The sequence below is a fragment of the Excalfactoria chinensis genome, chromosome 1 (genome assembly GCF_039878825.1).
Source record: "Excalfactoria chinensis isolate bCotChi1 chromosome 1, bCotChi1.hap2, whole genome shotgun sequence".
In the NCBI taxonomy this organism is placed as follows: domain Eukaryota; kingdom Metazoa; phylum Chordata; class Aves; order Galliformes; family Phasianidae; genus Excalfactoria; species Excalfactoria chinensis.
The window spans coordinates 20,785,487-20,798,822 of record NC_092825.1 but is presented as its reverse complement, the minus strand read 5'-3'; the positions used below and the strand labels follow the sequence as shown (position 1 = coordinate 20,798,822).

Below are 13,336 nucleotides of genomic sequence, written 5' to 3'. Positions count from 1 at the left end.
GCACGCAAGATTATGTGTGGTTGCACTAGGGATTTTTTGTGGAATAACATTGCATTGATTTTCCAAATATCTTCTGAGCACTGATAGGCTTTTGAGTTATTCTGAACATTAAGACAATGTTTTCAAAGATCAATACTCAAGTTATTAAAAGCCTCTTATATTCATAATCTTCCAGTGTTTAGGTACAACATAATCCCTTTTCTTTATGTGAGTAACTTCAGCTTCCTTCTGCTGTCACGTTACTAAATTTGGGAGATTTTTCTGCTATCTGCAATTTTATTCTATGTTTTTATTACTCTGCAACCAATGTCATCAATCATGTTTTCCTAATAATTTCAAAATGTACTTCATGTACACTGCCACATGATTACACCACCAAAACCACAGGTAAAAAGGAAACACTGACCGGAATTCATACTTTTTTCTTGTATCGTTATATGGCCCTGTAATATTTCAGGCAACACTAGTGTTTCTTCTGACAGCAAGCAGTCAGATTTTTCACTTTAGAAAGTCTTAATGGGACATTTGCAAAACCTTTAGATGCAGAAAAAAAATAGCCTTGGTGGTTTTCAGTATTAGATCAAGCTGAATAAAAACAATTTAGCTGTTTTACACAAACATACTGCACTTTACAATGATGAAAAATACCTGTGTGAGGAGCTGTATAATCCACAGTGTATCCTTCCAGTTGCATCAGTTCCTGAGGTTCAGACTTCTTTTCTCTGTAACTGCACATTGCAAATGTGTATTGGCTAACCTAAGTAAGACAAGAATTCTTAATTGCTCTATTCCATTCCAGAGCTAATGTTTCACAATACATGTACACTGCTTAAATTAGATCTTAGTTGTACTAAAGAAATAAAACACTTTTTTTTTTTTTTTTGGAAAGAAAAAATACCCTGTAAATACACCTCCTTGCAGCTTTCTGAAATACAACACATTGTAGGCTGTTGTTTTGTGAAAGATCGAAAGGAATCAAACTAGGTTCTGTCAGGGAAAATACTTGGTACTAAACAAACCGCTCATTCTACTGTGTGAGGAAAAAAGGTCCTGTATCCTAAGAACTTCATTTTATGTATAAAAATAATCTCTGCAGAAGGATTGCCACAACACTTACAGTGCAGCTGGAAAGACAAACATGTAACTGGCCAGCTTGACACTGAACCTTCTGTTTGTTATTATAAAGTCTAGTATCTGCATCTTCTGCACCCCTGTCATCCTAAACCTCTGTCATCTCCAGGTTGCTCAGCTTATTGAGTACAGTACTGTATTCTGTAACATTATCAATTACTTCTGATCAAGTGCAATGGAAAAAATAAAATGAGGGTTTTCCACTTCACCGTTTAGGACTCCATAGACAGTTTAGAAAGAAACAATGAGAGCTGAGAAAAATGCATTTGGAAATATTTGGAGAGGAATCTAACAGCTGGGGGAGCAAAAGCAGTCATTGACAATAAATTGAAATGTTGCCAACACTGAAGAGCTGGAAAGACTAAGAAGGGGCGACCAGAAAAAAAGAGGCTGTGAATCTGCAAACACTAGAAGCTTAAAGGAAGTGAAATTACACAGGCCTGTGAAACTCGTCTCCAGAAACTGCAGGATGTCTGGCCATCTAACTTGAACTGTAGGATCACCTCTTAGATCTGTAGAATTATACAAAGATGCAAGGACATGCTAGAAGCTTGTCTAACAGATGATGGAGAGTCTTGATCTTAGTTGTTCACTGCTTAGCTAACAGTTCTCTAGATCTGCAGCTTTGGCAACAACTTCAGGAATGATTCTTTTTGACAGAAAACAACTGATTTAAGCTTCAATCATACATTAGGTGGTACTGTACCTGCACACTAATCCACCTCAACATCCAGTGACTTCAGCTGCCACTGACTGAAGACTTTTGACTCTTTTGAGTCAAAAAAGATTGAAAGATTGATATGACTGATATTTATGGAAAATAAGAAAGAAGGCATGAGATAATTATCTGCATAATGCTCCTCCAAACATAGTGTGCCATTTTAAGTATTTGGGTTATTTAGTAAAATTCATTTAGAGAATCTCCTCCAAAAAACAAGATTACGCTACAGGATAGGGTCTGGTAGTCAGGGCCTGCCCCAGGCCCAGTGACCAGCAAGGGAGTCAAGAGGCAGCAGGACAGCCCTGGACCCTAAGCACCAGTCAGCTCCTTGGGTATAGGGATGATACAGGCTGGGCCAGTCCATGGCCTCATAGGGGCCCATGGATAGGATGGAAAGGGTTATGGGGAGCTGGAGAGTGGCCCACTGTGGTGTTGTTGGGGATAGGAATTATGGCCTGGGTGTTGAAATGGTGGCCTGGGAGCTGATATGATGGCCTGTGTTGTGGGCAGGGTAGGGGAAGTCTCCAAGGCATGGCCAGAGGCATAGGTCATTAGTGCCCTCAGGGCCCTGACATAGGATCTGCCCCACCTGTGTCATTCAGCTGCTTGAACTAGCCTGCATAACTGGGCTGCTTAAAAAACAATTACCTATTAAGCACATGACTTTTCAATTACTACAACAAAGGAAACTAAAGTGACAGAAACTAATCTCTGTTTAGATTACTGGAGGAGGATTATTACCAGCGAGCATAGCACACTCAGCTGAAGTTTCTTACCTACCATGTTATATCTCTGTCTTTTCTAGTTTAAAATGAACAGCCATTTAAAGAAATGACTGGATTGTAAAAGGAAAAAAGCAAACACACTGAAGAGGTTAATATTTCTAGGCTCTGTAACCCTTATCTAACATCAAACTGTTCTTTCACACATCACTACTAATTTTTAATACATATAGCAATAACAAAGATGCACATTACTCACTCTCCTGAAAAGTCAACATTACTCATCTAGTTTCACACCTGAGTTAATTTTCCAAAGTATGTGTAAATCATACTGATAGCTTCTGTCTTACAACTGAATTTCATGGCCTTAACATGTTACCTACAGAAGCTAAAAACTAATGTACAGAGGAAGAATCATCAATAAATCAATGAGATATCAATACAACAGACTGATATTCATTACTGAATGTTTATTTCACATGTATTGACTTCAGCTTATTGCCAGTGTGTGCGCAGCGCAGACTATATAAATGAGCCAGATCTGCCTGGACAGTAAATATTGATTTAACACAGTTCTTTTGATAGAGCTTTATTGAGCTGGTAGGTGCTTTAAAAATGACAGAGATGACCAAATCCCATCACAGTTGGAAAATTCCTGTAACATTCTCTTCCAGTACTTCAATTTCAGCACAGGAAGTAGAAGACAACCAAAATTCATGTGTATGCTGTCCACATCACACACGAAAACATAGGTCTCTTAGGTGTGTGCTGTGCTAATACTCAGGTGGCACCTGTGGTTTGAGGGAGAGGACAAGGTGTTTCTTTTTGTGAAAGGGAGGACGTGAAGTAGAAGGAGTGTGAAATAAGAGTACGAAGGACAGGGAGGTACTCCAATCTTTCCTTTTCCAAGAAGTTATTTTGTCTTCATATCTGTCCCTTAGCAGCTTTCCTATACAGAGAGCTTCACTACCTTCACAAATCTTACTACAGTAACAAGAGGTTCTCATCTATACTCAGAAAATCCGTACACAAAAATCTTGGTAAGATCAGAACCAAAAATTACTTCCCGCTTTTCCATATGATCCTTTTAAACTTTATAACCATTACTGAAATAATTATCAAAAATTAATATAGCCTCAAGTTGTGCCAGGGGAGTTTCTGGTTGGGCATTAGGAAAAACTCTGAAGAATGGTCAGGCACTGGAATGGGCTGCTCAAGGGTGTGGTGGAATCACTGTTGCTAGAGGTGCTCAAGAAACATTTAGATATTGTACTGAGGGACATGGTTTAGTGGGAAATATTGCTGATATGCAGACAATTGGATGGGATGGTCTTGGAGATCTTTTCCAATCTTGATGATTCTGATTCTATGATTATATGATCAAAATCTAAGCCAGTTCCCACAGCAGCAAGGGAGAACACAAAAACATCAAGCTTTGCAAGAATAAGATGCAAACACACTCAGCTTTTAGCTTTACTTTGTTAAAGATCTTGTTTTGTACTTTTTTAAGCATTCTTACAACTTTCAAGATGTAGGAGTAGGAAAGAGACTTGACAGCATGGTAGAAAAAAAAGTCAGGCTTTCTGTAAAGCAGTCTTAGAAGCCATCATTCCTGTTTACAGGCATCATCCTTAGTATAATGTTATGGGAGACTCACACTTAAACATTTTTCTGTCAACAAAATAAGGGGCACATGAAAAAACAGCATCTAAAAGAACATCAAAACTGCAACTGTCATCTGCACACAAGCACAAATGGAAAACATTCACTTTTCCACAGATTCACAGAAATCATTTATTTCTCAATGTTGACAACTCAGATGAATCCCAATGTATTAGTCCCATGTTAATGTTGACATTTGTCAGCACATGAAAACGCAGCTCAAGTTTTGGACTAAAGGTTATGAAATATCAGTCCAGCACATTTTTGCAGCCAAGAAAAAATCCTGCACTAAAGTTTATATGACCAGTAAATATAACCATTAATTTTACACACAGGAAATTACTGATGAGACGGAATCAGGGAAACAGTAAGTACAATCCATTTAAAAAACACCAACTATGTATATTTAATTGATGTTGACAGAAAGCCATTGTTAGAATGTTTTAAGGTTGCAAAAAATTAATTCAGAAATTCCTAGGCTTCACTTGAAACATTTCTCAGTGTAGGGTCTGATTTATATAAATAAAACTTTATATATGTAAAACTGAGTAACATTTCTGTTTACCACAGATGTATGCATAAAAATATACACACATTCTGGGAAGTCTGAACCTCATAAGAGGCTCGGCAGTAGCAATGAACACAGCGACTTATAAATGGCTCCTGACAACATAAACATGAGAATAAATACGTTTTAATGAAATTTCATGCCAGTCTACTAACCTGAACAAGCACAAAGTAGCGCTTTTTCCACCGCTTCCACACCTTCTGTCCTAGAGCATACAAATATCTGAAAAGGAAATAATAAGGAAAATGTTTGTTTTTTCTTTAATACTAAGCATGATATTAGGAGGATGCAACACTTACAAGTGTATTCACTTGCCATTCCTACTGAGATTCTTTACTTGTGATTTTTTTCCTTCTGTTGCATTCTCAACTAGGCTGCTTAGTAATAAAACCAAAACGCAGAAACAAATGATCTCCTGTGTAACACTAACCTGCTCATCACTTACATTTTACCAATTGCCTCTAAAAAAATAGCATGAAATAGAACAATTTTAGTTCCACCAAAATACTGAATATTAGAAAAGTTAAACTCCCCAGCAGTTTCTTGGTACTTAATTTCCATAGATTTCCCAGTGTTTCTCTAGTCTATGAGAAGCCAGTCATGGTGTCAGCTTGGGTAAATGCTTAAATAACAAAATGCCAGCAAACAGGATCATTAATTTTTCCAGAATAAGTGCCCAGTTTCCCAAACATACTATAACAACTTGTAGAGTTAAAAAAATATATATTTCTCATCACCCTGTCAATTTCTAGGCTACAATGATATAACCAGAAACATTAAACAGTGGTAAGATAAAACCAAATACGCTGATACCATTTGGTGACAGAGTAAGCACCCAGAATCAGCAAGTTTTATAGCATAATAATACTTTTCTGCCACTACGGTCATGTTGCAGTGTTATTAACAAAAGCAAGAAGAAAAGGATGGGCAGTGGGCTTGTTAGAAAGAGTCCATGAGTAGTAAAGACATTTAAAGAGATATGAGACCACTTCAGGCTGGCCAATTTCATTGAAGCTCATCTAGTACAACTAGGTGGGTGAAAGGCAGATTCATATTGTTATCAGTGAACACTGGCATTATTACATCCTATATTATGGAGAAGTTATGATGACTGCGATTGGAGCTGGTTGGTGAGACGGCTGGTGGGTGGACAGGTACCTTCTGGGAAAGATGAGAGAGACCTCTCTACTTTCTGAAGTCATTTGCAGCTCTGTTGCCTTGAGATTTGAATTCAGTGTCAAAAACCAGAGTGATCAGCCAACCACTCACATGAAACACACGAGTAAGAAGCAGGAAAAAACTTTTTTGTACCTGTCCTGGGCATATAATCCAACACATTCTTCCCTGCTTTAGATACTGCAGAGAAAGGACAAACTTTTATTTAACATGAATGTTCAGCATAATGCTTCTCATTAACTATGGTGGTTTTGAAGGTTAATTAATGTCTCCCTCATTACTATGACACAGACATTTTGTCCTATGTCGTTTTTCTGTAAGAAATACCACGCATGGCTCTGCAGTACAGGCAGAACTGTCACAAGTCTCACCAAATTCATAATCATAACAAAGGAAAGGATACAAAAATAAAAAATAAAAAACATGTACTTATTATTCCTCCTGTAAGCTGTAAGTGATTTCATTTCCAGTTAAGGTGTTAAATAACAGCTTCCTTGGGAAACAAAGGACAGGAACAGTAACAACACTAATATGAGCTGTTCTCAGATAAGGTTAGGTAACTTAGAAAGGAGCACTCATGACGCAAAGCTGGGATATGGTACAGAAGTTCACAGTGTTACGGCACTTCGTCTTGTAAATCGTTATGAACTCACAGCTATAGCCTTATGTTACTAATTCCTCTCCCAGGGCCAACTCTAGCAGGGACAGTATTTTCCAGTGAAGAAAGTTTCAATCATTTACAGGAGACATAGCCAATACCCATTTCAAGTGTATAAGCTCCTGAAATATCAGGAGAATAATAGCTTAATTTAAATCTCAGGTTTACACACAGAAGGGAATTCTCAGACTCCTAAATCCTATCTGAGATTCTCTTTTTCACTGAAATAAATGGGAAACATAGGACTTAAGAAAGCTGTTAAACTTGGACAAGAATATCTCAGATATCTGAAGAAACTGCAGTTCATGTATAGAAGAGAAAAAGTCTACGAACGAAAGGTAGTTCACAGAATTAAATACAACTTAAGTGTCAGAAATAGAGCAGAAAATGGAGAGGTTAACAGATTCAGAAGAAAACTAAGTCCTATAGCTAAGTTTTAGAATGATTTGGGATGAGAAAATGCATTTTTCATAGGTCTCAGTGAAATGTCAGTACCACAAAGCACAGCAGCCTCTCATAAACGCACAGAGCTGCAGCTTGCTATTTCTCTACCTGTATGAGTTCTGTATTCACCTACATACAGTCTTGCTCACTTTCTCCAGCCACAGAGGAGCGCCATACATGCATAGCATTGTTTGTTCAGATTATTTTAAATACCCTCAGTGGCACAGCTGCCATTCCTTCAGATGCTGTGTCTGTCTCTACATGCAGCACCAAGAAGCAGCTGATACTCAGAAACAGCCAATACAGTGTTACTAAAATTAATCACATCATTTGCTACAGTTTTCCTGTCTTTAATTTAGGTTATAAAGTTGGGACCATCAAAAATAGTTTTTTAATTACAACAGTTAAGCCATACAGCAAGAAGAAAGACATGGAGATGATTTTCCTGTATCTGAGCACAAGAAAAGCAATAGCAATGCATAAATATGACACACTTCTATTTTGTGAAAAAAAAAAAAATGAATATTGTAATAGGTATGTATACATTACACCTATAATGGCATAAGCATGCATTAGAAAATGTACTGTTTGTATGCTTGGTTGTCTTACTTTTTTCAATGTCCATATTACCAGTAATTTAAGACCTGCTTTTCTACATCAGAGAAAATAGGACCTTAATTGTGTATATTGAGTCACAAAGTGCTACACCAACATAAAGACTTTACAGCCATATTTCATACACTATTAATATTCAACTAAATGTGCAAAGCATGCACTCACCTTTCAAAGGCTTACACTGTTAAAAACAATCCTACAGTTTTTGTTTTTTGAATATGATTTAATATTGTCTTATTTCTTTTCCCTCGCTCACAAATCAAAAAGTACCAATCTGATCATCATTAAGACACAGATGCATCTGATTATACTTTGCAGTACTTGCACTCCAATAGAAAAATAAATGTTTAATATTTAAAGTTCATTTTTACAGTGGAAAAAAAAGAAGTAATTCCATTGCTACAGCCAAGTACACTTGGATAACAATGTTTCCTATATCAACTTCTCTCTGTTAGTATCCCTTTGTACTCTGGGGGTAGAATAGGAAACACCAAAAAGAACAATCTCTGAACAGAACTTATTTTCTTATCAAAGTCTGGCTGCCACTAAATTTTAAATAAGTAAGGTTTGAATATTTTTCAAAGCACATTTCCTTGTGTTACAAAAATTCAAAACCACACCACTAAATAATTAGCGTTCAGTTTCAATTAAGTGGTGGCATAGACAGGAAAGAAGATGGAAGCTTATTTGCTTTTCGTCCACACTGAAAGAGTACAGGGTTCTACTTTCTGATGAAAAAATCAGCACTAATGAAAAGCTGAAAAACATAATTGAGTGTGGAATACTGGAGCTATTCACTGCTGGAGAAATGAGAAAGGACTTATTACTTCTACAGAGATCATCTTTAGACGAGCCTTTTTATTCCAAGGAATGAAGCAATCTATCTACATCTTGAATGATAAATTCTCTACTTGTAAAAAGCTTCATTTATCACAAACAATGAAAAAAATATAGAAAGAAAAATCAATAAGCGTAGCAGTTTAGTCCAGCAAAGGCCTTTCTTAAAGAGAAACCTCAGTCAAGGTTGAAAGAGCAATTAATGCAGTCTCAAAAATCTGGGCCATTCTGATAGAGTTCGGTTAACATGTGGCAGAAGTAATCATCCACTTGTGAAAATGATTTTCAGTTCATTCTCAAACACCTTTCAGACACTCATGATCCCATTTAGCTGACAACAATACAGGCTATCTGTGGGCATCATTGCATTCGATGTGAGAACCAATGGGGACCAAATGCCCACAGGCACTTTCAGTCATCCCTGCACGCCTGCATAAAAGGAATCTTCCTTGCACCGCATTCCTTCTTTTATTTAACCCCACAAGATTAAGCCATTTTTTGCCTTCAGTTGAGGACGAGAGAGAAAACTGATTCAAGACAACAATATGACCTGGGTCATAAGAAACCTAGCAGTAAACATTCTCGGATTCATTTTAGTATCTTCTGTGCTCTTGAGAAAGAGAACTAAATAAGCCTTGAACAGATGGAATGAAAAAAAAAAAAAAAATCAGCCTAAACTTCTATTGTAATTATGACTGCTAAGGATATAGAAAACTTGAAGAATGTCAAGTAATACAAACACCCCAACCACAGTAAACAGTTCCATTTATTCCAATGAGCAAGATACTCATAATATGAATAGAAAAGTGAGCTTTTTCTTTTTTTTTCTTCCTAAACAACTTCTCTCTTACAGTATAAATGGATATAGATATGCTGGAAAGTCAGATATCCCTAGATTCTTTAACAGTGATAACTCAACACACTCTGAAGAGCTCCAGCATTTGTGAATATGCATACCAGCACTTACGGAGCTTGTGAAGTAACTGCAAAGGCAACTTGAGAATTACTGATCCAGTTCATGACATATCATGAAAAATATGTTTGGTATGTAAAGGGAGAATGTTTATCAAGACAATAAAATATATCCTTTAATCTTGAGAGAATTGCAGGTAACAAAAGAATGATATTGTTCAGACACAATGCAGGAAGTGCTCTCATTCTGAAGTAGTTTAATTGTAAAGTAAACAGGTAATGCAGCACAACTGTGGGACATTCATTCTCTGTATTTTTTATGTGGTTTACTTCTGAGCAGAGCCTGGGACCAAATAACAATATTGCAACATACTTGGGGCACTCCTGGAGCTCATATCTTGGTTTAATTTCCTCTAAAACGATTGCAGTCTGTAAACACAAAGTGTTCCACGAGGTGAAATGAAGCAGAGTAAGGAGAAACAACTAAGAGATTGGTTTCAAGTGTGACAGCCTAAATTTAATTTTTCCCAGTAGATGTACTAGAAAAAAGTTTCAACTGCACTCCTCTCCCTTTAGCATCCAATTGGGCTGTACCAGAGGTTGTTTATACTGCCAGTTCTTAAATCAACTCATCCTGAGCATTCAAAAGTATCTGGGCATCCAGCCTGGACACCTCTCCGTCTCACTGCAAGTACATGACACTGCAACTAGATAGGAAAAGTGGTCACCTTTTTTTTTCCAGGCAGGAAGTGATATTATTTATGATCTAAATGGCCAAAGACCTGCTAATATGAAAAATCTACTTTTGTTGCTGGGTCATACACTGCCACTGATGGAATCAGTTAAAACACCCTCGTTCAGTGGCACAGTGGTATAAAAAAAAAATCAATTAACTAAGCTGCCAACCAATGCAACTCCAATTCTGGTGAATCTGTGTTGAAAATAGTCTGCTTTTGGCAAGGGAGGCCACTAAAAGAAGTGAACTCTTTTAGGAATGTTCCTTGGTTTTGATTATCTCTGACTGGTTACACATTTCATTCCACTGTCTAGAATGCTTTACTTCTGAATTGATATAAGCTTAATTTCTTGAAGAAAACGGACCTCATCACAGCGAATGCTAAGTATCACCAATTGTGTTTCCATAACATTTGTTGTGATCGTCACTAGTAGGCAGCTTCAAATCTGAAAACAGATGATATGAATAAGAATTTCTGCACCTACAAGTCCTGAAAAAGTAGATAAGGTGACATTCACTGAATACTGAAATACTTCTGTGGCTATCAGAACATATTTGCAAGTGCTTGTACGCAGTCTGACAAAAGTTCTCATTCTAAAGCTCAGTTCAGAATAGCGTATACTAGTCAGCTCCGTGAGGTAAAGCTTCTGCAGATGCAAAGAAAAAGACTACTCTGATTGTTATGATTTCAAAATGCTTGGTAAACTTGGTAGAATAAATTTCATTCCAGTTGCACTACAGCAAGTCCAGCATGACAAGTCATAGAGTAAAACTATAGCGGTGGGGGGAAATTAAGGTCACCATTTTGGAATTTGTATACAATCAATGAAATAGCAGAATCTCCCCACTTTGCAAAAAGCTGTTACTAAACCATAGATAAAATGTATTTCTCAGAGGCTGGGTTAAGCTTAAAATGGAGACAAGGATTATGCCTACAAATACGCAAATACAGTCCTGTGGATAAATGCAGTTTCTTTGCCCTTCACCAATTAGGTTCAGCTTTTCATGAAGACATGCTCATATACTCTGCAATAAATGCAGGGTGTTTTTAAACTTACTAAATTTAAATTGGATTTTGTATGACATCTCAACACTGGTATTAGGGGAGCCCAATTAGCAGAGCACTCATCACAGAAACTCAGCATATACAAAACAGAAATTCCAAGGACCTATTCATACTGATACTCCTTATGAATGAAACATGTATCTGTAACTTGACAATCTATATATTATTGCTATTAAATGCCCAGCTTAATTGGTTTCTCATTTAATTGTGATTTTCTTCTGAATTACAAGTTTGACACTTCAACCTCTCACTTCTGCAACCAGACTCCACATAAACATTGGAACCATACTTGTTTCTATCCAAAACAACAGCAGAAAAAAACCCCAAATGATGCTGCTAGTATAGGGAGCTGCTGACTGCCTCCATGGCATCTCTAGAAACTCTAAGGAATATAGGAATAGTGCCAGACATTAATTTCCATTTTTACAAAGAAAAGCAATGGTTATGGCTTGTTTCCATGAACTCAAATTAGTTAGATTTCATTGTGCATTTCATGCATTCCTGGAAGGGTTTGTGAATGAGAAATGCACTCAGTTCATGCAAAGAAACCACATCAGGCTCAGAGTCCTTGCCCTGCATGTGGTTGGAGTATGGAAAAGAACAGAGGGAGGCCATTCTTGCACACTTCCATCACCTGCTGCTGGCTACAGTAGATGTGATACAGAATTAGATGTACATTTGTTCCTACATAACAAGGCCAATCTAACATTCTGATAAGAGATATTCTGCCCTGGAAAACGTGTCAGTGTAGAATGGTCACTGTAGGTGAATACAAGAGTCAGAAAAGTATTTTTAATGCTTCTGACTGCTTTTTGATGACAATTCATGAGCGAGAACAAGGAAGAACACTTTTGTAGTTAGTTCTCTTAACACTTCCATTTTAAGAAACTTTCTTACAGGAGATACATAATTGTACCATTTTAAAGATATCAAAGAAACAAACAAACAAAAAAAAAACTGATTCCATTTCCTTTATGTTCCTTTTAAGAAATTTTAACTGTGAAAGACTTAAGTTACCTAAAGCACATTTAAGTTTGTACCTTGTTCCCAACGATAAGCAGAAGGAAGCAGTAACTGGATGCAAGCATGCCGTTGTGCATCCCCAGAATATTCTCCTATCGTTGTGCTATTAACCTCCTCAGCAGTTTCTCTGTCTTAGAAAGTGTCTCCATATTTTACCATTTGTCAATGGATTTTTGTTTCAATTCCCAGTTTTCTCAATTCATTTAAACTTTCAAAATCAACACCTAGTAGCAGAATTCCACATTTCCACTACATGTACCTAGAGGCAGATCTTTTTGTTTGCTCTGAAACTGCCACCTGTGAGTATCATTTAGGGATTGAAAGCACTGGAAGCATACACCAATTTACACTAGGATCACTATCACTTTTGGGTGTTTATCCTCAGAAATATCACACAGAAACATTCTAAGACTGACTTCTGTAAGAGATATTCCAAGAAACAACAGAAATGCACAACTAGAAACATACCCACTTTCGGAAACTTTAGCATCCTTTCATGGAAAAATTAGTATTTTAAAAATGGACTGAGATAACTAGGAAGAAGACTAAAACCCTAAAGTAATGTTGAAATGGTACCGATAATAATCACATCTGAGTACAGAAGGATGATCAGTCCCTGCTCCTGCTGGCAATGTTATTTTTGATACAAACCAGGATGCCACTGGTCTTCTTGGCCACCTGGGCACACTGCTGGCTCATGTTCAACCGCGTGTCAATCAATACCCCCAGGCCCACTTCCTCTACAGTCTTGCAGCCTTCTGCCCCAAGTCTCTACAGTTGCTTGGGGTTGCTGGGGCCAAAATGCAGGACCTGACACTTGGACTTGTTGAACTTCATCCCGTTGGCTTCAGGCCAGCTACCCAGCCTGTCCAGATCCCCCTGTAGGGCCTTCCTACTCCCAGACAGATTGACACTTATGCCAACTTGGTGTGAAATAAAAACATTCAAATGGACTGTCCCTGCACTAGAGTCATTAAACTGCAGCTGATTCACAATTGGACCTGCGGGAGAAGCACTTGAAGAATGCAGAATTTACCACTTGTGAGGAGGCATGTGAGCCATCTA

General features: G+C 37.5%; 1 protein-coding gene across 3 annotated transcripts in view; it reads right to left on the bottom strand.

Moving 5' to 3' along the window:
* CADPS2 (calcium dependent secretion activator 2) overlaps nt 1-13,336 on the bottom strand; it is a 283,917-nt gene that overhangs the window by 102,343 nt on the left and 168,238 nt on the right. For all 3 annotated transcript variants that reach the window (XM_072335394.1, XM_072335402.1, XM_072335413.1), the window contains exons 9-10: nt 4,960-5,026; nt 649-757 (exon numbers count right to left, since the gene is read on the bottom strand). In XM_072335394.1, coding sequence (XP_072191495.1) covers nt 649-757; nt 4,960-5,026 — 176 coding nt within the window. The remainder of the gene's footprint in view (nt 1-648; nt 758-4,959; nt 5,027-13,336) is intronic.